This window comes from Accipiter gentilis, chromosome 28, assembly GCF_929443795.1.
Source record: "Accipiter gentilis chromosome 28, bAccGen1.1, whole genome shotgun sequence".
In the NCBI taxonomy this organism is placed as follows: Eukaryota; Metazoa; Chordata; class Aves; order Accipitriformes; family Accipitridae; genus Astur; species Astur gentilis.
This window is the reverse complement of record NC_064907.1, coordinates 14,613,201-14,640,241: the sequence shown is the minus strand read 5'-3', so window position 1 is coordinate 14,640,241 and position 27,041 is coordinate 14,613,201. Positions and strand designations below refer to the sequence as shown.

Below are 27,041 nucleotides of genomic sequence, written 5' to 3'. Positions count from 1 at the left end.
ACACCTCACTAGATCTCAGTGCTTCCTAGCAGACTGCTCAGAGGTATAAAGCAGCCTTCATAAGCCCTTGCTGACTCTAGATACACATCCATTGCTAGGGATTCTTTCTCCTTTAAAATTCAAAAGAGTAACTTGGTGTGTCTTTTGACCACATTATTTTTAACCAGGCAGTGCTCCATTCTGACATGCTATCCCTTTCCCACTCTTTCCCCATGAAAACTGAGGCAGGTGTTTTTTTCTTATCAGTTCTTAGCATGGCTGTTCCTTTATGGTAAATTTCTAATGATTCATTTTCTTACTCCAGTTGCTTTAAAGGGTTAAATGTAGACTTTTCGCATTGCAGCATTTTAACACTGATTGGGCTTTAATAGATTTAGTTTGTATATGATGAACTACATGTGTATTTAACAAAAATATAAGCCCAAAGGGTAGAAGAATAGAGGCCAAAAAAGACAGTGTAGGCACAAAGCAGTAACAATAACGGAAGAGGATGAGAGGAATGCAGAGTCAGGTATCAGATTAATCGGGGACCAGGCTGGTTGCCAGGTACTGCATTAGTGAGTGTTGCTCAGAGATTTCCCTTTCACTCTTTTCTTGGCTGATTGAAGTGGTCACCCATCAGGTATCTGAATCCAACACATGCTATCAAAGCAGCTTCTATCCCTGTGGTTCTTTAGGGGAAAAAAAAGTGCCTCTAGCTCTCCCATGTCCATGAAAACAACACTGTACCTGCTTGCAGGAGCCAAAGTTTGATGGGCCAGTGGGCAGTTTCATCAGATGATACGGAAATAAATTAAGCACTCAAAGGAAAAATAATATTGGATTTTTTTCATTCTGCCTGACAATTAAGATCAGAATACTCAGGTATTGGTCTTAGGGGCAGTCTGGCCTAGACCCAGGACATAGCCACCGTTTAATGCTTTTAAAAAGAATATTTTGTTCCAAAAATTTGGATTAGTATATTTTAATTAGACATTTTAGTATGCCTCTCAGTAAATGTAATTTTGGGGAATGTAGAGTAGGAGAATTTCAAAGGAAGATGATCAGTTGTATAAAATATGAAAGAACCCAGATGCAGTGAACAGGTATGTATGTATGTGCACACACATGTATGTGGACACAAGTCATATTACTAAGTGTGTTTAACTGAGAATTGAAACTTTCTCTGAAATGCCACACACTGAATTCTGCAGCTTCAAACTACTTTAGAAGAATGAAAAAGTAAAATTTCTCAGAAGGAGATTTTGTCAAGCTGAGTGAAAAACCTCAGCAGCAGATGTTCCCATGCCTCCCAGTCTTGCATGAAAGATATTGGTAGTGGCGTTGCGTAAGTCAATGTTTGTTGGAAATACAAATAGCAGAGTTTCTTGTTACCAGCTGGACTAACAAAGTGACTTTAAGTAAACTCAGAAAGCATAGAGGAACCAAAATATTCAAGTAGCAGGTGGAGATTCAGTCTTCTTCACAATCCATTGCAAGCAGCTCCAGCCCAATTCCGTTCCTTCTGGAAACCCTCTCAGTTCTTCACTCTTGTTCAAAATGTTAGCTGTTCATGGTTAGCCCTTCTTATGTAAACTAAGGGTTTTTTTGAGAGGATACAGTAGCACATGGCTTTAGAGCTGCAGTAGTAGCTAACTACAGTACCTGGCTTGCTGGGATTTTGAAATTGCTTTTCTGGTGTTTCCCAACATGAATACTGTGTCAGATGTCAGAATTTGTCACATTAGTCATGCCTTTTTGATTTGGTAGGTGGGAGGAGAGCCTGACTTTGGTTTTGATATTGAGTTTGGTTTTTTTTATTTATTTCATTTTTCCAAAATCATTTTTTATTATGTATTACTTTATAGCAGTTCCCCACAGTTTTCTCCTTCCTCAGTTTTCCTCCCTGTAGAATGGGCTTTGGAATAGATAATATTTGTTTAGTTTGGTATCAACCCCAGGAGAATAAAGTTGTGCTGGCTTCTTTGAGGTAAGTGGAAAATAGGCAGATGAATTTGCATTGCCCCTTCTGAATGAAAAACAAGCTTATTCCCTGAATAAAAGAAGGTACAAGTATAATTTGGACTACAACATTGGAAGTAGTTCTAAATCAAATTAATCTTGGCTGGTTTTATTCTCTCCCTGTTTGTTCTTTAGGTATGAACAACCTAAGTGTGATAACGGTGCCAGAGCTCACCCAACCAAAACAAAGGATTTGTACAAAGGACGCCAGCTTCAAGGTCAGTGAAACAGATAGAGCAATTTCTTACTCTATACGAAAACAATGTATCTTTTAGATATTGCTATATAGATTTGCTACTGACTGAAGTCTTTGGCTTTGGAGCAATGTATGTAAACATGGGTCTTGGGATGTTGTCAGAGAAAGTAAGGCTCATTTTTCTCAGTAGTTTAAAGGCAGTCACATTTACCTACTGGGATTATTCCTTGCTGTTGTCATACTAGAGAGTCGGCACATATGTCCAGAACAACTTGGCAAGTACTTCATAATCCTTGTTCTCGCAAAATTCATGGGAAATTGACCTCTATCTTCAAATCAGTCTAAAAAATGTATCATCACTTACTTTTTTCCAAGAGTACTCTTGTCAGTTTATCTCAGAATAATTTTATTCTTCTCTGTTGTAGAAACAAACCTTGGTGTTAATTAGATTTTTCATTTTTTCACCCTTTTTATAAGCATGTGAGAGATCTTATCTCTGGATAGTTGAGCTACACAGATGTCAGTAGACTTGCTTCATTTTTGAAATGACCTTTTAACATGTTTGAATAACTTGAGGTGTAGCAGGTTTAATGTTATTGCACACGTTATGAGGAGATTCTGAATTACTGTCAGCTATTGTAAAGAACCAGAAACAAACAAATTATGTGGGCAGATTTTTTGTGGCATGAAAAATATTTCAGTTTAGCAACCAAGAGAAACATCTAGACAGTAATTCTGAACTAAACATGCCCATCAGTTGTAAAATGCATATTGAATGAAGCACACATTAATACCCTCCATCATGAAATAAATTTAATTACAAGGTATAATAAAAAAGAAGAAATATGAATATGTTATTATACCATATGTAATTATATGTTGTGTTCTACATAGAAAGAAGTCGATCATAGGATTAACTGCAAGCTGTCCAATTACTGTGGCTGTAAAAATGGCAAGTGTGACCCAAAACCATATCTAGCTAGGTATGATGGGACAGACAGACAGACAGGAATAAGACAGACAAGGCAGACAAGGAAACGTACATGCCATTTTAGATAACCCTATTGGTTTTTTTCTGGATTTTATCTAGAACTGTGGGTACAATTCTGGTCTTCTGTGTTCAGGGAAATGGATACACAGGAGAAGTTAGCTAGCACTAATGTATCAGGGAAAGCAGCTACTTTCCAAGAGAAGGCAGCTGGCATTTGCTTCATTTTGACAAATGAGACAAGGTCTGGAGGCAATATTGGGAGAGAAACTGTTTTCCTCTGTGATGATTTGGGCACAAGAAAAATAGGTATGATCTACCCCGAATGAATTTCACCTGGGAGCTGTAAAGTGGTTTCCAACTATTAAAGCAGTGAGGCAACAGCCTTCTAAAGGACTAGTAAAGGGCTGAAAATCGGGTTAGTTTTTTAGGTAGATCTTGATTACTTTATGAAAGAGACAGTGGGAGATAGGGTTGAATGAGTGAGGTACTCATTCTGCATTATGGCTTATCACTTAAGATACTGAACATGCATATATACTAAGAGATGAAAAGCTAATTGGCACTAAAAATTCACCTTGGGACATGAATTTCACAGCTCTTACCAAATTGTCTCCATTTCTCTTCCTTCACAAAAAAGGGATGGAGCATGCCTGACTTGCAGTTTTGCTGTTTAGCTGCTCACAGAGTTCAGCAAGAACCATATGTGCCACATAAATCCTCAGATATGTGAAACTTTGTGGCAAACGTGCCTCTGTTGACAATCAGATTGATGATTTGTATCCATCATTCCATCAGTCAGTACTTGCTTACTGAAGTTACTGCTGTTGTAACTTCAGGGAAGTTGGCAGGTATGTCAGGGATCATTTGGGAAATATTTTAGACCTTATTGAGGCCTTTCAATACTTAAAGGGGACCTATAAGAAAGATGGGGACAGACTTTTTAGTAGGGCTTGCAGTAATAGCACAAGGGGTAATGGTTTTAAACTAAAAGAGGGTAGATTCAGACTAGATATAAGGAAGAAATTGTTTATGATGAGGGTGGTGAAATTCTGGGACAGGTTGCCCAGAGAACTAGTCAATGCCCCATCCCTGGAAGCATTCAAGGTCAGGTTGGATGGGGCTCTGAGCAACCTGATCTAGTTGAAGATGTCCCTGCTCATTGCAGGGGGGTTCGACTAGATGACCTTTAAAGTTCCTTTCCAACCCAAACTAATCTATCACATTTTACAGTCCTTACTCCATCAAAACCAATGGAAAGTTGGTCATCTTCAACAATTTATTTCAAACAGCACTTGCATAGTTCCAGACTTGGGTAATTACTTGATTTCATGTATGTTTTTTCTGAGTGTAAAGAACTTGCACTCAGAACAAAGCATAGCAGAGCAGAAGCTGAAGAAACAAGTTTTGCACTAAAAGATCACTTGCTGGTCACGCCTACCTTTTGCTAAAAATGTTGAAGAAGCATTTGCTAGCTGAAATCTTAGAGGGACAATGGGCAAGTGAAGGGTTTTAAGCTTTCAGACACCAATTTCTTATCCAAACTGGTAGTGCTTTTATACAGTACAGTAACAAAGATTTATCCAAAGTCAAGATAATTTTCCAGTGAAACAATTAACAAGAACTTTCCATGCTGTAATCTCCTACCTGATAAATTAATTTTCATTAAGTTAGGCAATGGTCTTTTGACTTTCTACTTTATGATATTTTGCATTATGTGAGCTTTAGTCCAACAAACTACTGCAGCAATGTGAGTTCATAATTATCATAAATTATTATGTATGACATGGATTTGCTCTCTCATATCTTCCATTGCTTAATCTTTGACTTCCAAATGCTTTATATTATTTTAAAGTAAGGCAAATACCAAAATTTCCTAACATTTCTTAAATACTTAGGGCTTAGCTAGAAGAACCTCCCTCTTTTACTCTGCAGCAGCATGGAGTAAGTACATGCCTATAGAAGTAACAGGGGGAAGAGGTTACTTCACAGTTGCAGTTGTGTTAAGGTGTTTATTTTTCTTTCACTGTCTTAAGGCTTTCTCTTTTCTCTCTCTCAACTAGTCTATTAAATGCCCAAGTCCTCAACTGGCAAATTTCTCTCTTATCATACAAACACTGCATTAAGTAATAATGAATTGAGTTTATTTTAGATTGGTTTTTGTAGAAAGGAGGTTGAAATAGGATCTTGCACAGGTGTGGGTAGTTGTTAACAAGTAACACGTAAAATTGCACAAATGGCTAACACGAATCAACTTTTTAGTAGAAATGAACCACTATTACTCAAAGTTTCTCTATTGTAAGCAGCGGTGCAAAGGCATGTTTGCATTTGTGTTGACTAAATTTAAATACAGCCTCTGATTGCTGAGTGGTGCCAGGACTGAATAAAAAATATAGGTTAATTGTGTACTTACTTTCAAGGAATAATACATTTTTGAAAGGACGGGTTTGCTTGATTTGCAGCTTATACCCACAAAAATGCAGTAGCCCTGGGTGAAACCACTGTGACTGCCTGCTGTGTAAAACCAGGAAGATTTTAAAACAATTACTTTATTACTATGAATGATCTTAAATAGGATAAAACCCACTGGTACATCCTCAGGTGGATTAAATTGGCATAGTTCTGCAGCTACGCTGATTTATCCCACCTGAAAATTTGAACCCATTACATGTTAAGCCAAATATTTTTAGCAATAATTTGCAAATAAATCAAGATGCAGGTTTTGGCAAACACTGATATCTTGTTAAGGCAAAATTGTAGAAGGTAAGGGCCCCTTGGAGTCTGTGGCAAAATTCCCGCTGATTTAAACTGAGCTAAGAATATATCCTCACATCCTAAGGGTAACTTAATATAAAGCATCTGAAATGGAAGGCTAATCTAATGTTTGTAAGAACGATCCAAGCCACCTGTATCTGCTAGATTGGGCTGGAAGTTATATAATAATAATTCTTCCCATTAGATTTCTAGTCCTTTTTTTAAAGCCAAAGCATTTTTCTGAGGTTACCTGTGGTTTTGATCCTTCTCAGAAACTAGTTATTCCGAGATAGTGAAAATGAACCCAAAACAGAGTCTAGAGAATGTCACATACTAGGGAAACGGAAGGATTTTTTTACTCTTCTCACGGTCAGAGTTTTCAAACATTTGTAGTTTGAGCTTTTGTTCTCCCCTGTGTTATACAGTAAAATGGAAGCTCTGTGATAAACCTACATCTTCTGTGAAGAGTCTTGAATGGTTTATTTCAGACTTTTGGATAACTGGTGTGTTAAACAGAAATTTAGTTTTCTACACAAGCTGGTCAAGAGCATGTAAACAGGTATAGCATGAAGGCTGGTTAAGCTAAACCTGTAACATGATGGAGGTGTAGGTGCCCCTGTATTTTCCTAAAATCATGAGTGGTAATAGGTCAAATTCAGCCAAGCTGAAGAAATATTGGTTCCTGTGACTGTATTTTTTCAGGCTGGGTCTATGGGTGAAAGTATTTTCAAGCACTATATGTATTCATTACTTTTTAATAATCAGTAAGATATTTTTCAGCATGCACCCTCAATAGATGCATATTTATTTATAAATTATATAGATGTACTACTGTACTAACATATTAACTACATTGTAGAACATCCCCAAATACAGAAATCAAAACCCGATGAAATAAAGATGAAATAACCACAATTTTAATTTTTTAAATTTTTATTTATTACTAGTAAAAAAAATATTTTCTTCCTGCACTCTAATTGATTGTCTTGTATCCCCCCTGGGGTACATGCACTCTGCTTCAGAGACCAATGCCTTAGAAAATGGACAAACTACCTGTTCATAAAGCTAGTCTTGCCTCTGCTCTAAGCAACCTGGAAGAAAGGGGCTTGGATATGTAAAAGAGCAAGACATGATAGCATATTGAGACACTGCCAGACCACTTGGCTAATTTTCCTGAAGGGCAAATCTTTTTCTTATTTAAAAAGTATGCATCGAATACAAGTATGCTCTGTTTTAGGCTCTGCTGTGTGTGAGGGCTGGATAAACTTAGGATAATCCTTTATATAGTTGAAGATTTTGGTATTCTTACTTGACCTGGGAATTTGTCTGGGTTTTTCTGTAATACAATTTTCATTACCAAGACCTGAAATTTGGAAAGTAAGTGGAAAAATTTGAAAAGTGTTATGGGAAATGTGATTTTGCTTACAAAAAATTATTTAATTAGAAGTACCCTTTTCTTTTGTGCAGGAAAAAAAAAAAAAAAAAGAAATCCAAATGAGTAAAAGGCACATAAGCTTGAGAGAGGGACACAATGTCAAGCTGGATTTTCAGACTTTACTGGGTTTCTATGGTTTTATGGCTTTAAGTCAGACCATTAATTTTATTTACATTTAGTTTTGGCTTATTTGAGTTTCTTCTTTTCTTTAACATGGTATGTTTTTTAAAGTTCCTATAGCTGTGATACTTCCTCTCATACAAAAGGATAATTTGGGAGGTGAAGCTGTAGTTTGGAAGTGAGAGTGCCTTATAAACTGTAACAGCAATTCAATCTACTGACTTGGGTGAATGTGCAGATTCAGTAAGTCCATCTACTAAAAGTCCTGAAAGTCTCCCTTTTCTGTTTTCTCCAAATAGCATAGCTCTTCACTGATGAATATTTCCTTTTCCTGAGATGCTGATCTCAGTTAACCCAGCTGGAATCCAGTAGAATGCATCAATTGCATTGAAGTTACTGTAGATTTCTACTGGTGAAATAAGATCAGCATTTCACTCTTATTTTTGTCCTTCCTGGCAATCCTGCAGCTTTCTGAAAAGCCTCACTTCAGATGCTTTTCTTTACAATTTTCGATCCTAGAGCATTTCTCCAAAAGGTTGAGTGTTTGGGGTTTTTGATAGCACGGAGTTAATAAGCATCTGAAAGGTTTCCATTTTTAATGTCTAGGATTTATTCAGTGACAGAAGAAGGATCCAAATTAGAAAAATTGGCATCTTTGCTCAGCCTCTATAAGACAGATTTCAAATTCTCAGTTTGGACAAGAGTATAGACCACTGCCCCCTCCTCCCAGCAACCCAAACCCAAACCCCATTGCTTTTCATCCAGGGCATAAGCTCTGCTGATCACTGTGTCAGCACTGTGATGGTCTGCAGTTTAAGTCAACCTAAGAATGTTAAAATATTACTTAATTGAAATGTCTTAGTGCATGTCCCTTGTATAGTCGATCAACTTAATAACAAAAGTATTCCCTTAAAACTCTTCCTTAACTGTGGTTGTGTTGAACTACAGGTACAGCCTACTAGTGATTCTGTTCTCTGCTATTGTTTTGTCCTATGGATCAGAAGCTTAGTTTAACCTTGGCCATCAAGCAGTTAATATTTTCTCCCCAATATCATGCATGAGAGCTGTTTAACTGATTTGTTTATTTCACGTTTGCATTACTCAAGGGAAACAGAAGTATTCTAACTGTCCAATTTTCTTCCTACTGTAACGGTTTCATTTACTGTGTTTCTGGTGGGATAATCCAGGACTGACCCTGAACAGTTTATATTTTGTGGAGCAAAACTCATGATTTATGTTATGGGGGAATTATGTGTGGATAAGTACAGTTTTCTTTTGGTTGTTGGCAGTGCATCTTCTTTTTCCAAAGTTAAAGAGAAATAATCGGAAACGCTCAAACCATGATGATGCAAGGCCCACAGCCAAACAGCTATCATATAAAGTGTCTTACTTCAAAGGCACCTTTGAAAAAAAGAAAGTGATAGAGGCTTAACTGTTTTTCCTTTTGAGGTATGTTCCATTATACTTTTACAGTTACTCCACTGTCGACCGTGAGCACATCAGCTTTCATAAGGTACCAGACTATTTCTCAGCTAAAACTCTGAGGTATCACCACTGGTCTGCCTCACCCTGCTTACTGTCGTTTCACACCGTTCTTCGTTTCCTCTGTGTAGTCCCATACTGGCACTGAGTAGAAAATAATCTTACCTTACTACACATTCTTAAACATTTGAATAACTAAAATTTTTCTTCTTTTTAAGGGTATCAGTTAAGTAATTGAGTATTTCTGATCACAATGCAGATTATATACATATGCCTGACTTCCCATGAGCTTCAAATTGTTAGGTCAATTGGCCTGTAACTTTCTCCACTGAGCTGTGATTTAAAAGGATTATATTTTTATGATGTAACCAGCTTTTTGGCTGCATGAGCTAATATTTAAAATATCCCTTTCTGCTATTGAATCTTACAGCTCTGAGTTGTCAAACAACCATTTGAAGTTGCTGGCTGTTCTGAATGAGCCTGTAACTATCATCCTGAGCCCTATACTGCTTTATTTACTGAGAGATACTTGGCAAGAGGGCTCTGTATGGAGCAGACCTGCCTAGTGAAGTGTTTGAACTGTGACCAGGAGATGTTGGGGCAAAGCTGGCGTGAACCTCCATGGCAGCAATGGCAGAACAGAATAGCTGCGTAGCAGGGATGAAGGAGGGGGCCTGCCTGGAGCCTGGCAGGTCTTGTGGGGCGGATGGGAGCCGTGGGGCGGATGGGAGCCTTGAGGCTCGACAGCGAGGTGCAGAGAGGTGCTGGCAGGCCAGGCTTGCTCCTCCTCAGCCCTGTACTGCTGGGGGGGCGGGGAGCAGGGGAATGGCTGATTCCCCTTCCAAAGCCGTATTTTAGCCAGGAGGAAGCCTGGCTTTCCAGCCCTCTGCTATCTTGAGCGGCAGAGTGCCCACATGGTAACACAAAAGCTTATTTGAGTACTGAGTACTTATTTGAGTACTTATTTGGTGGCCTAGGGAGGATGTTGTCTTACGGCAGTAATTCTCATGACTGCCTAGGTCTACTGGTCAACCACCCCATACAGAGGGGGGTCTGCAGCAGTAAGTCGTGAGGCCACTGCTGTGGCTTCAGAGCAGCTGACCCTCCAGGGAGGACTCTGTCTCTTTAACCTACAACGGTTTGCTTGGGCTTTTGGATTGAGTAGCTTCAATATTATTACCCTATTGTCTGGCTACATGATTATATTGTAGTCTCCCAGCGGGCAGTTTTGCTCCAGAGGAAGGCAGGCCTGCAAGTTATTTTTCAAGGCTCTGCAGATCATGTTTATTTCCTGCACACTCTCTTCTGTCCATCTCCCCATCCTGTCTTTAATTACTAATGGTCTGGCCACAGTTCTTCATATTGCTTTATTTTTGCCTCAATTTGTAGTCATTTCTTAACAAAAGAGTATCTTCTCCCCAACCTAAAGCAGGAATATTAATATCTGAAACAAAAAAAATGCTCAAGCACATAACTTAAGAGCTGCTCTGACTTCCAGTTATGTGTGAATTTGTCTAAAAAAATTACAGTGAAAGTGTTTGAGCTACTATTAAAGAGCCAGAGAAAGAGACAGCTGTATCACAGCTAGTGAAAGAGAAAAGCTGGCTAATTAAAGGTGATGCTACTGGCTCAGCAATAGCATTTCATTCATTGCTCTACTTAATATTAACCTATAATTTTATGTTTATTTTAAAGGGCTATATTAGGACTAATAAACACTGACTTCATTTGCTTCTCAGCATTAAAAAAAATGCTGGATGCTATGCCAAAGAATATAAATTCTGTTTCTCACCTCACTTGTTGCTGTCCTCCCTTTCCAGACAAATCCGTTGTTACACAGCGCAACCTTGCCGGCTGTGCTGCTCTATGTCCTTGGGTCCTGCTTGCAATGGGACAAGTGCCCAGAAAGGGAGGACGTTCTCCTGTGCCTGGCTGGCTTCAAGGAGGTTGTCACCCCCCAGCTGTACAGTCACCCTCTCTGCACCAGCACTCTCCAAACGGGTTTCTGATTGTGGTTTTTGCCTTCTGGGCCAAAGAATGATTAAGTGAGACAATGCTTGGCCCTAGAAATGCCTTTTTTTAAGGCCGAGTGGACGTTAGAAAAGTTCCACTGGCCCTCATGAAGCTGTGTTGGTTTACCCATCGGTGATGTAAATATGTAGACAAGTGCTGCCCCCTGCACTTGATGATTTTGCCATTGATTCTGGTAAAGATGGACCTTTTCCTTCCATCCTTACTAGGAGTGACTGTGTATATACATACATAAATACATATATATAAATAAACACGGAGGGTTTTCCCCTCAGGGAAACCCATTCTGCCATAAAACTTTGGTAAAACTGAAAAAAGACATTTCAGAAAGGTATTTTAATTCCTAACTTTAATTTATCTATACATTTTAATCCATACATTTAATCCATAATTTAATACATATGGTGTTCTAAATCCAGCAATGAAAAAGCTTTGGTTGAACACATTTGTTTTTCTTTTAAAAAACAGAACAGCATCATGGATAACGGTCTCATTATCATAAGTATTATTAACTCATGGAGCTGATTTAGAGAGGTTTAATTTTTTGTTTCGTCTTTTACTGAAAAGTTTCTAGCCACTTTATAAATCTGTGCTTATATTTAGCAGTTCCCTACCTCCACATGGTATAATTTTTCTTGGATATCTCTGAACTGCTTATAGGAAGGAGCACACCCATTAACAATGATTGAAACAGTAAATTTCCTACCTAAAAGCAAATGTGGTCTTGCAAGACAGTGAAAGTTTGGACAGACTTTGTCATGCCATAGCAGATTAACCTGTAATGAGAAGATGTAATACACAGCCCTCCTAGATGAAACTCAGAGTTCATTACTAGTCAAACCACACTCAGCAGAGTAGGAAAATCTACAATAGGCTTGTAGTCATCACACCAAAGAGAGGGGGAAAATATCCACAAGGCATTTGTTCTTACCCATCCAAGCAAATGGTCATTTTCATAATACCTAAAGGTAGAATAGAGATTTTGATATAGACATATTCAAAGAGTTCAGATCCCTATGCTAGAATTATGTCTGTGTGTTGCTTTGGTATGTGTTTTAGGTTGAATCTCTTTCTGGAAGTGCCTGTCTCCATTGACTGTAGAGGGAGCAAGTACAACTAACATCAGTAGCTAAATATATTTTGATAGCTCAAGTTAAATGACGTAATTGCCACCTTACCTGAACAGATCATGAAAATGAACAGCTGTGGTATTCCATAAGCAGTGAGATACAGCCTGGCTTTGTCTCTGCTGCGGCTGATGGTATTCAGCTGAAATTGGATCACACAGCAACATTTTTTCTTGCACTGTTCCACTCCGAAGTGCTTTTAGCAGGGAAATAAGTCTCACAATAGTAATAGGGTATGCGAGCACCTGTTTGAAAAATGGCATTTTTTCAGATACTCCTTTATCTCACTTAAGTATTTGGAATATTACCTACACTGTGGATATTGGGTCAGGGGGACGGGGGGAGGAATGACTAATGGCTCCCTGAAACCAGTTTAGTCTAATGAAATCTTACATTTCATTCTCCTTAAACTAGCACTCCATGTAGACTGCTCAGCCCTGCTTACTGATGATAAGCCCCAAGCCTCTGTACCTGGACTAATAACGTTCTGTACTTCAAGAGATTTCTGTTGGTCAGCATTCAGCTGCTCAAAAGCCCGTAGCATTTAGCCCTCCCAGGAGATAAATAGAGAAACTCTAGAATTGAGAGCTGAGCCCTTCCTTTTTATCTTTATTCTTTTTTTCTAATACCAAAAAGATGAAGGAAATGAATTTATGTGAAATGTTTTGATGCAGAGATTAGCCCAATTGAGAAATCCGCACGACAGTGCAAAACAGTGCATGTTAAACAGCTTTGTTTCTTTTAGCAAGGGCTCTGAGGAAAATACATGTGAGTATTAAGAAAATCACTATACGTATTGTCTTTTAAAAGAAACCTGAAGTTTACCGTGAAAATACCTCAGTGCCTTTTAAAACAGCTGCTTGTAAGTAAATGACTATAGATACTGAGGTATTGTCTGTGCCAAGTATAAAATCCTAGCATAAGCAGAGTGAAACTTTGATCACATTGGAACCTGAAGGGGATTAAAATATTTGCCCTCATTGAACAAACTTTGATGCTGTATTCCTAAAGCTACTAAGCTTCAAGAAATGCATTTAAAAAACCTTGAAATAATTTCTGGTACAGTAAAGACATGGGAGAGGTATCTTATAATAACTTGGGGTAACTGGTTTGCAGTTCTTGGGTGAGGAGTAGAAAAAACAACACAAGAAGAGGGAAAGACTGATGTAGCATAAGCTCAGTGTTTTCTGCCAGAGTACCTGCAATCATTATCATCTCGCCATCTGAAAGATGGCAGGAAAAACTCATATAACTGGATGGAAAAGGTGAAAACCTTTTAGTCTGCCAGGGCTGTAATCATAATGAAAAATGACACCTGAACCTTATCATGACAGTGAGTGGGAGTCACATGATAAGACACTATTTCCTCTAAGATGCATGGTATGGGGCTTCTCCTTTTTCGCCTGATAGAGTATAAACTGAATAAAAACATGCCATTGATTTGTAAGGCTGCTCCCTGCAAAATGGATAGTGTGCTTTGTTCTGTTTTCATACCTGGATACAAGTTCTCCTTGATTATCCGGCAGAAACAGCTCTCATGTTTAATCTGTGGACAGGAAAAAACAAATATTTTCATTTTCCAATTAATGTATATCTGCAGCTATATTTTCAAGAGGGAACAACAATGGTTAGGCATTTATTCTTTGCACTTAGTCACTTGGAGAAGTGTTCCAGTGTTCAAATAAAATGAGCACTTAGTTCCCGTTGAGTTCAGTGGGATTTTCAGTTCCCAGCAACTTTGAAAAATACCCTGTACTGATAATAAACCACCCTAGTAATTTTGTGTTTTGTATCAAACAGTGACTTTTTGAAATCGAGGCAGAGTTATGAGGTTAGGGCTTGTGTAAAATTAAGCTAGTGCAAGACTTCCCACTTCCCATCATTTTGAGTAAGTTAATGTATAATACAGAAATAACATCCGTTTTGGCTGATGAGTTATGACTGAAAGCGTCAAGCAATGAGTATAGCTCACTTGTCAGGGAAAATGAACAAGATATAGTCAAAATTGTTGATACTCTCATCTCACATCAGTAGGTATATTTTTCTGAAGAAAATATTTTGATTTTAGCCTGCTGCATTAATCTTTCTGTTAACTTACTTTTGAGAAAAAGGCTGTCTCTGACAATCAGAGAGTATATTCGATGCTCATGCTTTCTAGACTTTCATGGTTTTTTCATGGCTTACCTGAGAAGACCAGTGGAACTGGTCACCAGTGCAAGAGGCAAAATCAGTGTTGCATGCTCTCAGTGATGTTGGTTTTATTTTAGAAAGTAAAATATCAGTATTAAGCAGAGTTTCTAGCTGAGGCTCAAAGGTAATGCCAGGTTATATCCTCCCAGACATGTGGGATCAAAGACATGATTGAGTATACGTGCTATGTCTTGGTAGGAAAGTGCTACACTTGGTAAGGACCCAGCGCACTTCCTTGGCAAGGACATGCACACTGTGGTGCAGCCACAGACGGAGAATACCTGCTACTATTAATATGGAGAACATGGGACCAGACATGAACTGGGGAAGATTCCGTGCTTAGTATAGTTAATTGTTTGTATCACAGTAGTTTATAGCTGCATAGTCTGGGATCCCAGTGTTCTGGGCACTGTGCAAACACAGAATAACAAAATGATGCCTGGAAAATTTGCAGTCTAGCTGACTGCAAAGCCACTTGGACAATGGGTGGACACATGCCATCAACTGAAGAGGCAGTGAAAGTTCCTGCCAGTTCCTCAAAGTGCTTCAGTCTGCCAACATGTGTCACCTCCGTTTCACACTTGCTGAGCTTAAGCCAGCTGGCTTTCCTCCAGGTCCCTTTTTGCATCAGGTATTTAGAGAGCGGAGAAGGCATTTCTCTGGGCTCAGTGAAGAGGTGTAGAATAAATAGTCTCTTTCACAAAGATGACAGTGTGTACAAGACTATCTCAGAGGTTTTCAAATACATGATGTTATTCCTTGGGTTCAATACAACTTGTAGGCCTCCACAACTGAGAGCCCTCGAGCAGGAAAAGAAATTACTCCATACAAACATCTGGGAATTCTTTCAAAGGATTCAGAATGCTTCACAAGATTCAGAAATTTGCTTCTCTATAGCTCAGCAGGAGTGCTACTGTTCATAGATTCCTGATGTTAGCATATGGCAAAAATCCATGAATAATTTTGGGAAATAAATTATTCACAAATTTTGCCCTTTATGCTTGTGAAGTTCTTGAATTTGTTTGCTATCTAGAAACGTCTTCTGGTAAAGCCTCTTGCTCTGCAAGTCATCCACAAGTAATTCATTGTAAATATTCCTAAAATACAATTCATGACCCACTGAACCCTGATCCTGCAAACACTTACCCACATTCTTCTTGTGATTAGTTCCATTAAAATCAAAGGGACCTTTACATGTGGTTGTAAAGTTAAGCCCAGGCATAAGTGTTTGTAGGACGAAGATTTAGGTTGGTTCCATAACCCTTGATATTCTACATGCTATGTAGTCTCTGATTGCTGAATGAGATGCAGTCACTCAGAACCTGTGGAAAGTCAGGGGTTTTCAGCCCCAGGGTACTACTCCCATTCCCTAACTGGAGAGTTACAGAATCCATCCTTACGATGAATTTTGGCTTCTTTGAGTACATAATCCAGATTTGCTGGTAGTGATCCAACTTGAATTTAGCTTTGGAACACAGTTAAATGCAAAGCAAAGGTTAGTGAATCAAATTCATTTAAGAATCAGAGTGAATATTCATTGGCTTTTTTTATGACTTATTCGTCACTATAGACCCTTCTGTGCTGTGAACTGTATAATGGGGAAAAGTACTGATAACAAAGAGTTTGAGTTCCTAGGTTTTGTAGCCATCCACAGTTATAACAGAAAATGTTTACTAGAGCTGGGCAGATTTGTTCACAGAAAATAAACCTGGAGTTTGAAAAATTTAGCTAGTGCTCTGAAGAGAAAAGCAAAATCTAGGCCTAGCTATTGACTGGCATATTCAACTATGTAGTTAGCAGTATTACAGCTACTATATATCTGGTGGTGAAAAGAATATGCTGCATTTTGATTTAACATATAAATTGTATTTAGCATTGAGTTCTACAGTCTCACTTGCCATTATTCCTATGTGTCTCAATTTCAACACTTCAAGCAGGAAGGCATCGTAAAAAACTCCATTAGTTGTGTATGTACGTGTATATGTGTGCATCTAAATAATCACCAGGGACTAGAAAGGGTTACTCCTTCATGTATGCTGGAGAATTCCATCCCCTTAATTTGAGTTCAGAGAGGTAATATTGAAATGGTCGTGAAACAAGATCTCTGAACCGTAGAAAAGAGAAGATTCCTGGTTTTCCATTAAGATATGCAGCACATATTTCCACCACTGGAAATTTTTCAATATATCTGGTACTTGATCCATTAGGCTTTGAATGCAGAAAGTCAATTTTAAGTTATTTAGAGAAGTATTTTATTAGTTAGAATTTTTATCTCCCTCTGAGATCTGTATAGCTGAATTCACAGTATCAAAGAAAGATCTGGAAGGATACAAAAAATATTCCCAATAAAATGTTTTCAAACTCTCTAAAATATTTATACAAGAGAATTTTGGATTCTTCTTTCCCTAAATAACATGTGCTTGTACAGGGTTTGTGAAGGTGCATTGGGGTATAGTTTCTACTGGTGTTTGTTTGGGGTGATGTGTGCTTGTAATTTCACCACGCAGGAATAATGTGTTTCTGATTTATGCAGATTAAAAGCTTTTATATGATAGCTTACATAGCCCTAAATTTACATCTGTGCTTAAACTAACATGCACATACGTACACACAGAGATCCTTTTATGCCTCTCAACTCACCCTCCTATGAAAGGATCTTAATCAGGTTCTACTTATCAATATATTGAAGCCAGCTCAATAAAGAGTTTTCTCATGTATTGAATTATAGCAAACCCATTCTATGAACTGTATCCTATTTCTCCTGTTTGTAACAAACTCTTGTGACATACTTTAAAGAAAAAAATTACATTTTTCCCTAGCCTCATTCAAGCTGATGGTACTATTCAAATTTAAGAAAACAGTGGGTTTGCTATCAGAATTTTAAAATTCTTTAAAAGCTATTTATTAAGAATAAGAAAAATAAGTAAATACCTATTATGTCAGTACTTCCTCTAACATTAGTTCATATCATCCAGATGATTATATAGGTAACTGCTTGAAAGTATCTTTGTAATTGACTTAGTAAATAATAGTCTATTGGTATGCTTATAATGTATTGGTATGGTTGGCAGTTATTTGCTTTAAAGATTATTTTATTTAATCTATAAAACTATGGTTCAAATTCTGCTTCTAGTTCATTGCTTTGAATTGAAAATAATCTCAGCGTAACCAGTTCTGTTAGGGTTTAAAGTGGTACAAATGACACTGATAACCATGACAATATACCTACCATTCACTACAGAGAGCTTAGTATAAAGTAGAGAACTCTCACCTTTTCATTAGTATTTTTATTGCTTTTTGTTTCAGAGAAGGGAAGAAATAAATGAGGTTCAGCAGCAGGGGTTGTCAGAAGGTTTCAAGAAGTGTCAGTGTTATAGTCCAGGTGTCTTTCACAAACACTAACTTTTCCTGGTGAGCAATGCTGCGACCCAGAGTGTCGATGTCGTGTCTTCTGCTCTCCAAACAGCAGAGCAGGGGTTCATCCCTCTCTCCCGCTCCGGAGCGAGCTAGCCCAGACGCCGGACTCTGGAGGGGCTGTTGGAGGTGAGGCTGGGGTGACAGCAGCTGTGTGCACCCCTGTGCTGAGATGAGCTGGGACAATCAATTCTTTCCACGTGTGACAGAGGCCAGCTCGCTCAGGCGTGAGGCTGGGCTTGGGGGTGAGACGTGATGAATGAGCTCTTTGCATCTTTCCCTGTCAGTGGGACTCAGCAGGGATTTTGAACTATTCCCCCACCAGAAGTGGGATGAAGTGCTCTGGACAGCCCACCTTTCCTGTAGGCACATGTATGTGCCTGGAGGTTGTTGTGTGACACATTCTGCTGGGGTAAAAGAGTTCCTCGGTGCTCTGTCGGTGAGCTCAGCAGCCTCGGGCGATGTTGGGTTCACTGCACATACAATATGACTCCTCAAGCATATCCACACTCTCCGTTTATCAGTGATTTCCATGCATCTTAAAGCTACTGAGTGGTGGGTTACCATGTGCAGCACCAGAAATGGCCACATTTTTCACCCCTTTGCATCTGCTCTGTGCACTTATCTTTCAGACTTCCCATGAAGACCTATTAACAAATTGGAGTCTACTTAAGCATGAGAGAAAATTTAACTTTCCAGCCCTTACAACTGTGTCTCAACATCTTTTCTCTTAGAAGAGCAGGAAAATTGCTTCTGAAAAAATATCATTGATGCATCTTACACTGTATATATATCAAAGGACTACTTTCTGTATACACTATGAGGGTTTTTTCCCCTGGCAAGCCAGGACAATTAGTTAATTAAGAACTTTTGGTAAATATCTCTCTTCCTCCTTAATCATTTATTGGAATCCAAGTTTTCCTATCTGCTTGTGCAAAGCATACTTCAGAGTAATTAGAACACCAGCTGGGCTGTAGAGTTTGGGATTATCTAAACTACATAAACAGCACCTACAGAGAGTTCATGCTCTAGTTGTCATTGACACTGCCATATTGATTTGAACCAAAGTCATGGATAAAAATAATTAATATTAGATATACAATCCCAGTGTCAGATTTTGAAAGCAAGTATGTGTTTCTGACTGAACTTAGTCTGGTTCCTACTGAATCAAAGGAAGCTGTTCTCTTTTGTAAAAAAAAAAAAAAAAAAAAAAAAAAAGATTACTTTTTTTCCTGAATTACTTTAATTTTTACTATTTTTTTCGTGAAACTCTAATGCTTTCCTATTGCAAGCTGAGCTAAGTTTGGTTTTTTTGAAAACACTAAAATGCCAATCTTTTATGAGCTGTTTGAAATCATGTTCGCTGTTTTGACTGTCCACTTTCTTTGACACAATGCTGATTTCATCCTTTGTCTGCTGTGTTTCTTTGTCCCTTGTTCTTGCTTCTTGATTAAAAACATCAAGGCAAACAGAGCCACAACATCTGTGTCTCACGTGTTTACAAGCCCATTTCATTGATTCTGTGAGCTGTGCAGCATTTATATGTAGCATTTTGTTCACTAGAAGTGTTTGTCAATAGGAAAATTTTAATCTAATAGGGATTACAAAAAATCACTCATTTGAAGTTCCTATAAAAACTGGATTTCTTAAGACAGGTATTTTGACCCCTGTATTAACAGGGTGCACAGTTCTCTTGGAGCCAAGCTCGTGGTTCAAGGCATGCATCACACAACCTTATTGCAAACTTGGCAGCTGAATCAAGGAAATAGATTAATGTGCTGTGCAGTGGCTGGACATGTAAGGTCCAGGAATCAGGCTTTAATTTACAGCTCCCTGTATGGCTTGGTAAAAAAGAAGGCACACTGCTGTGGTGCTGGCATTTCCTATGTTTAGAAAAACAGGGCTCACTGTTCATCATGAGTTGTTTTTACTTTTGAAGTTCATTAATTTCCCTGACATAGGCAGGTGGCTTGGTGAAACTAGGGTTATTTGGGAAAGCAGGACTCTTCTGGGAGAGTAAGAACTGTATGGTTTATTCTACAGTGAAACCTTGTTTTGCCAAATTCCTCAGCTGCTTGAGCTTTAAGCTTGGAGACCTAGCTAAGCGTTCGGGTGAATGCTTTGTTGTTGCTAGCTTTCGTTCATATCTGGCTGTGGGGTATCTTGCGGGCAGGCTTCCCTTGATAGTCGCTTCGTTTGGAAGGCTGGGGGGGAAGAAGGAATGCGAACAGATACACACTGCTCTGATTCTTTACAATCCACCAAAGGAAAGTTAGCCTGGGAAGGAGGTCAGAAAACTCTGGTTTATGTGAGAGGAGAGGCATGCATTTCTTATGACAAAACTATTACCTGAATGAGTCTATTAAACCTGGACTCCTCATTCCAAATCAAACCTCGTCTCCTGGAGAGAGGATGAAAAAACCACCACATTAGACCCACTGGATCTTAATCTAACTGTAATGTTATGGCATTTTCTTAATTCAGGAATATATGGCTGATATACAGAAAGTGAGCACATTATGGGATACAGTGAATGTCTCGACGCCGAAGTTTTCCCTCTTTCTACAATGAATTTAAAATTCGTTCAACTGTGCAGAAAGAGTGGTACCTTGTATGCCCTATATCTCAGATGGCACTCATAAGTGGGCCTGTTTTCAGTCCTAATGGAGAAACACAAATTTTTTTAAAGTATTTATTTACAAATGTATTTTATATTAAAGTAAGGGTTAATACCCTGTATATAGGCTCAAGTCAGGTTTCCCCTCACAGATTTTTTTTTCTTTCAGATGTTTAGCTTCAGCACTTTCCTTTGGTAACATTTGTAATTTGGAGACAAGTAGGAATTAATTTGGTTGATTTGCTTGTAACCAAACCAAAATTTGAATTCCTTTCTTCAACAGCAAAAGATTCATTCCCCAACCCCTCTACCCCCCAGTTGCCTTTGTGATTTATCTCTGTTTACAGATAAAGCAGAACACTGTAACACAGGACAGATAAAGTGAGGACATTCTATACTCATTATATTTTCAGTGGAGACTACAGATAAATGCCTGTCATAAAAGTAGAGGAATTTATTCTTAAAACATGCTTTGATAGCTAGGCAGTTATATTCTTTTGCAGTGTTTCCTGGTAACCATTTCAAAACACATCAGCAGCATTAATGGAATCTCTCAAATGCTTGAGAGATGAAAAGCGATCTTTTTCATGCAGGAAAAACAGAAAACAAAAACTAAAGGTGTCTGCAAAATTGTTGTAAAACTTGAATTTGGAACTCCCATCCTCTCCCCTTTTCTGGATACATGTTTCTATCTTTATACATCCATGAAATTCATAGATCATATTGATTCTGCTCCAGCAGATCACAGGCATCAAAACAACCTGATACACTTAATATTACAGACAATCCTAGGTGCTTTACTAAGTCATGTCATCAAGCATAACGTTTGGTGATATTTTTGAAGGTACAGTGTGAGAACCCCAAGTTGCCTTTCCGTTTAGAATTTGGACAATTGAACAAAACCTTTTACATTAAAAGAAAAAAGGGAACTGAAATGAAGCTTGTACTCTGTGTTGTGAAAGGAAATATAACTATCAAATTGAGATAGAACCAGTGAAGTACCCTATGCCTTTTGTTGCCCCTATGAATGATCTTTCCTTTTTTTTTGCTCTTTCCCATGATGTCTGAATGTTTGAGTCCCTCCAGCTCCCCTATTTTTTCCACTGTGCTCTGAATTCAACTTTATCCCACTGGAAGTTGTATTGTCTACCCTCTTTATGTCTGCTGAGTGAAACATCTATTTTGAATAATAGACAAGTTAAATACTCAATTTTAAATAGAATGCATTTAAAGTTAGAAAATAAATTCCAACAGCCTTAATGAGTTCCTATATCAAACAACAGGCTTCTCTTGTGTATATGCACTGCTGAAAAAAAATTTAAACAGTGGCTGATATTATGGCAGAATGATAAAGTGCTGCTTAAGCATCAGTTCCCACACGTCTGTTGTTTGGTAAGGCAGAAAGCCTTTAGTCCCACACATGCAAGGCAAAAAACTTATTTAATGGGAATTCAACTCTTTGGTGTGCAAAGTGCAGTGGCCTTGATCCAGCAAAGCACTGAAGCCCATGCTTTTCTTGAAGCTCATGAATTCATTTTATCTAGCGAGAGCACTCTGTTTGTTGACCTACTTGCCAGCCTTTTTGGAAGATGTTGGTTGCATTTCCCTACGCCGGGGATTCAGCCCTAACTTAAAGAACATGCTGTCCAGTCTGACGCTATTGTTATTTTTCTGAAGAAAATTTTTTAATTTAGCAATAGAAGTGCTTTCTGACACTCTCTTTGTTCTGAAGAGTTTGCTCACAACAAAAGGAACCCTTCTGTGGACACACAATAGCTCGATGATTAGAGCACTGACTTGAAGAGGAAAGGACCTAGGTTCAACTCCCTGATCCAAACCAGACAGAGCGGGGAATTGAACCTGACTCTTTAGTGTCAGAGATTAGGGTACTCCGCTGGGATAACAGCAAGCCAGGTTTCAACTCCCTGCTCTGTCTGGTTTGGATCAGGCAGTTGAACCTCAGTCTCCCCCATCTCAGCTGCGTGCCCTCATCACCAAGCTATTTGGCCAAGATGGAATGGGGTGTTTTGTTCTTAAAAAAAAAAAAGGGGGGGGGGGGGGAGCTCATTCTGCACCAGAGTAAAATCTAAATTACCCAATCCTGACACTTTCCACATGATGGAATTCTTGTTTCCTGGCCAGGCCTAGAGAGAACTACTTCGTGGTCACATACCGAGAGCGCCAGAAGCAATAGGAAGATATAAAAACCCTCTGTCTCTGCAAATGCAGCTAAAGATGCAGAGATTCAGCCACGTTATCCACATGGCTTTGGCAGAAGCAGAGCAAACAAAACCACCAGAAGCCTACTCATATGAACGCCAGAGCTATCTCAGTGAACTACAGTTTTGTTTGGAGGAGAATGGGGGAGGAAGATTAATATTCTGTCAGTGTCAGTGCTGTCAGAGGTGTCTGTGTCAGAGCACAGGCTGTCCGAGTGAGTTTTCTTGAAACTTTAAGGAGCTTTTTCCCCCCCTGGTTTCCACGCCTGTCTTCTCTCCCATGGCTTTCTACCTGGTTCTCTCTAACTTCCATGCTTGTCTCCTCCTTTCAGTATCCTTACCATATATTCATGTCCTTCTTCTTCCCACAAAGAAATTGTTCTGGCTTAAGGTTTGGTACTTGTGATGGCACACATGAACCCTGCTGCAAAACCCTCTGTGAATGTGCTTATGTCAGTTGACAGAAATGGATGGGTTTTAACTGTTTATCTTGTCCTTGTAATCCACACACACATATTGAATTTCTTAATCTAATCCCAGGCATTTTTAAAGGTTTAAGGATCTTTTTTCTCATTACCTTCTCTTCTGTCTTCTGATTTTATCCAGCAGTAGACCACCTATTGATTTTTGACAATCTAGCATGTGAACCCTTTTACAGCCATCCGCAGAGGGCTTAGTTTACTCCAGTCATATAAAGTTCGTGGACTGAAAGTCTGTGTCTGTTGGAACTTGCAGTGTTGGGTATCTCCAGGTATGGAGCGTGGACCTCTAATTTTGAATTAGTGCTTTACATTCATTCACTTGAGATGGAAAATGACTGCTGTTTACTAAGTCAACATTAAAGTATGCATATTTATACCAAAGAAGTATTCACGAGTGAGTTAGAATGGAAATGTGGGGTGTAGAAATTATAATCAGAGTCATTATTTCAGTTCCATTCACCAAGAGGCAAGCAAAATGCATGGCTGGAAATCAGGTTGTTATACATGCACAGGAGGGGCTCAGTTTTCCTGAGTATGAGCATTTGGGATGCTGCTGTTGTACATTCAGATTGTATTTTCCCCTATCCCCTGCAATGCCCAGGGCACAAAGATATAATGTGATGGTTTGTTTCCATCTCACTCCATTTACGCAGCAGCAGACGATTTCATGGCCTGCTTCAGAAACAGGACACACGTGCTCCTGTAGTTGTGTACATGTGCTCAGTCTTGCAGCAGTCCATGTCACATCAACCCGGGTATAAAACGGGGTCATGGGTTTTTTGCAGACCAAGCCTGACTGCTGGAGGGGTAGGACAGGGTATTTCTCTCTCTCTCTCTCTCTCCTCTCAAGTCCCATGGTCAAGAAGCCTGAGATGGCTTTCATTTTTCAATAGCCTCTCTCCTCAGCCCTATCAGATATTACCTGTTAATACCAAGTGACTGACTCTGAGCAACCCGATTAGCATTAACCTCCACAACCTCTGCGGAGTCGACAGGATGGGCTTCTGCACAAATACAAGGAAATCCAGGCCTTGACATGGCTGCAGGATATTCCTAGCTGGGTTCCTGACCTAATGCAGGACGTGCAGCACACAAGGGAATCAGATCATGCTGTACGTGATGAAACTAGCATACAGCGTAGTGGTCCAGTGAGGAAACCCTCCTCACAATCCATAATGAAGTGCTATCATGGAATTGGATTACCCCTCTCTAAAACGACCCAAGGCACTTTGTAATCAAACCGCATGCTCTAAACTGTTTTATGTGAAGTCAGCTGCATTGCATCCTTGCTGCCAGACACTTTAGAACCATAATTGCATTAATTTCCATCTTTAATTTACTCCATTGTGCTGCTGTCATTGCAGGATCTTTGCTACCAAGCGCTGTGTGTTCATTTCCTCAGTGCTTACTGTAAGTTGCAAATTAAGGGTGGCATGATTAACTCTAAATTGCCCTGTTTCTTTTGGATGAAGTCAAGCTCATCATTACTTGAACATTAGTTTATTATGATTTAATGAAGTACACGGTGTTACATTTGGCTTGGGAGATCAGTTCCAAATAGAGGACAATTTGCAAAGAATCTTGGTTTGAAACCTGCTGTAACTACAGAGATCTCTCTCTGTCAACCCTGGAGAATTGAGCTGGGTAATGCTGAATTAGAAATGGACCTTCATTTTTAAATTAAATGAATAGTGTCTAATTATTAAGGCCTGAGTCTTCAGACAGTCATAGTATGCCCACTTTCTTCAGCAGGAACTAAGGGCGTTTCATTCTTGCATAATATCATATCTTGTAAAAGTTTCATACTGAGCAATTGTAAGGCTTTATTTATGCTTTTGTATTAGTAATTTTGCAGCTTTTTTATTTAGCAAAGGATTAGCCAGTGAGATTTGAAATGGTATTTGCAGAGGAAATCTGTCATGTTTAATGGAAAGTGTCCAGGAAGGTAACACAACTGCCAATCCCAAATTAAATACTACATATATATATATAGAGGGAGATTTTTGTGATGCCAGGTTTCCAAGGACTGGTTCATTCCATAGTGTTCAAGTAATGCTTTCGTGGTTCTTGCTGACTCTTGTTTCAGTTCACTTGCTTCCAGGATTTCCATTTTATAAACCTCTTTTAATCACTACTTTAAAAACTAATTCTGAGTCAAAATTCAGTATATAGTTAATGTTCCAAGAAATAGCCATGCCTGCCTCCCCTCTTCCCAGCTCTTCTCTGTGCTGGAAATCCAATTTCTAAATCTTTTGTTTGCTAGTTATGGGAGGGAGGGAGAAAAAATAATCAGATAACATTGATGAAAATTTATCTCCCAATTCAAATTCAGTACTTGTAGGTATCTGTATAAGCAAAGTAAAGCAAGGGTAAAGATTCTGATACTTCACCTGACTGCTTGCAATATAGGTAGATCTTCTGCCTCCTTTCTGCTCCTGCCTTCCATCGCCTTTTCCATCTCATCCTACACCATCCAACAATATGCTTTGTGCCCTTGTAGCAGTGAATTAGGTTCATAATTGGTAGTTCTGCCACTGCTTTCATTTCCAGGAGAGAGAGACACCAAGTCACTGCATCTGTGGGACTCCCCATTTGTGTCCCACAGGTCGGGGTTGCTCTGTACCATCTACACTTGGATTTAAAAAAAAAAAAAAAAAGGCGCAGCATTTCAAAGGTGCATTTGAAAAAAATCCATCATGTATGTATCACTCTTTGAGGGACTGAAAGGTATCTTTAGGAGTGCTGGCCTTATACCTCCATTCATCCCATGTTATGGCAGTGTAAGAACCACAGTCTAGCATGAAGGTTCTGCTCTTCTTTCTAAAAACCTGGTACCATTCTGTGGGCAGATCCTCTTTGAAAATAGCTCTTATAGAAATGTGCGCTGCTGGGCTGACAGTTTCTAACTCAGCTCTGAATTTCCCTCATCTTATTGCTTTAATGACCACTGGTTCTTAGTATCTGGATAGAGAGCTTTTTTTGTGGCTTTAGCTGAGAGTGTATGCTTTTGGGATTTTCAGCTGTTGTCTCCAATGGTAAAAGTCTCAGTAAGACATATCCAGAAAGGTTAAAATCAACATCAGTTTGTAGAAAAGACTGTTTTTCATGCACATTTCCAAGGAGCGGGCTGCTTAGATTAATTAAGTAATGTAAAAAACATCCCCACTAAGTAATTCCCCATAGTTCAATTTTTCCAACAGGAGAACAGAATTATGCACCTTATTTCTGAGGTCACTTCCATAATTGTAACAACATACATTTTTTGTAATAGCTTTTCCTTTTTTAATGGATATTTAAATGGAGTTAATTAAATATGGTTATTTCATACCCATCTCCTGAGAGGAAACATAACAGCATGATGAAAATACAAGTGAATTGGAAGTAATAAATGTCTACTAAAAAGGACTGCATTTTGACTCCCTAAGTAATATTGGTTGTTAATTGTTAAGACTCTCAGAGTGATAATCTGGAGATTCAGATGCCTGCCATACTATACAAAACTGGATTCCAGAATACTTCAATTTAATAAGCTATTGTTGGAAGTGTTACTGCAGTTAGAAGTACCAGCTGTATATCTCAGGGACAGGCAGTCATGAAATATAGTATGTAAAGCAGAAGTATAACCTTTTGAAAATTGGATCCAGTTGCTTTTCTCTTCTGGACCTTTTTTGGGCCCCTTTCTAATCCTGAAACTCTTCTCTCTGTGTCCTAATCAGTGGGCTGATTGACTTGTGTTCCTGTTACACTTCAGTCAAATACATTGTGTTTCTTACACTGGAGCTGGACCCACATGGCTGTACTGCAGGTCATGTTAAACAGAAGGCGACAAGCCTCTGAAGGTTAGGAGTTTGCATTGGCACAGGCTGAACCTAAATGCTCAGAATTTCAGATTCTTCTCAACATACTGAAATGTCTTTGGCCTCCAAAACTGGGGTAGATGTTGTGTAAGCAGTGACTACCTAATAAAAACATCAGCTGCCTTGTG

At 38.9% G+C, this 27,041-nt stretch overlaps 1 protein-coding gene across 4 annotated transcripts in view; it reads left to right on the top strand.

Annotated features, from left to right (window-relative positions):
- Positions 1-27,041, top strand: part of SMOC2 (SPARC related modular calcium binding 2) — a 150,157-nt gene that overhangs the window by 109,285 nt on the left and 13,831 nt on the right. For all 4 annotated transcript variants that reach the window (XM_049831056.1, XM_049831055.1, XM_049831058.1 and 1 more), the window contains exon 9: positions 2,137-2,219. In XM_049831056.1, coding sequence (XP_049687013.1) covers positions 2,137-2,219 — 83 coding nt within the window. The remainder of the gene's footprint in view (positions 1-2,136; positions 2,220-27,041) is intronic.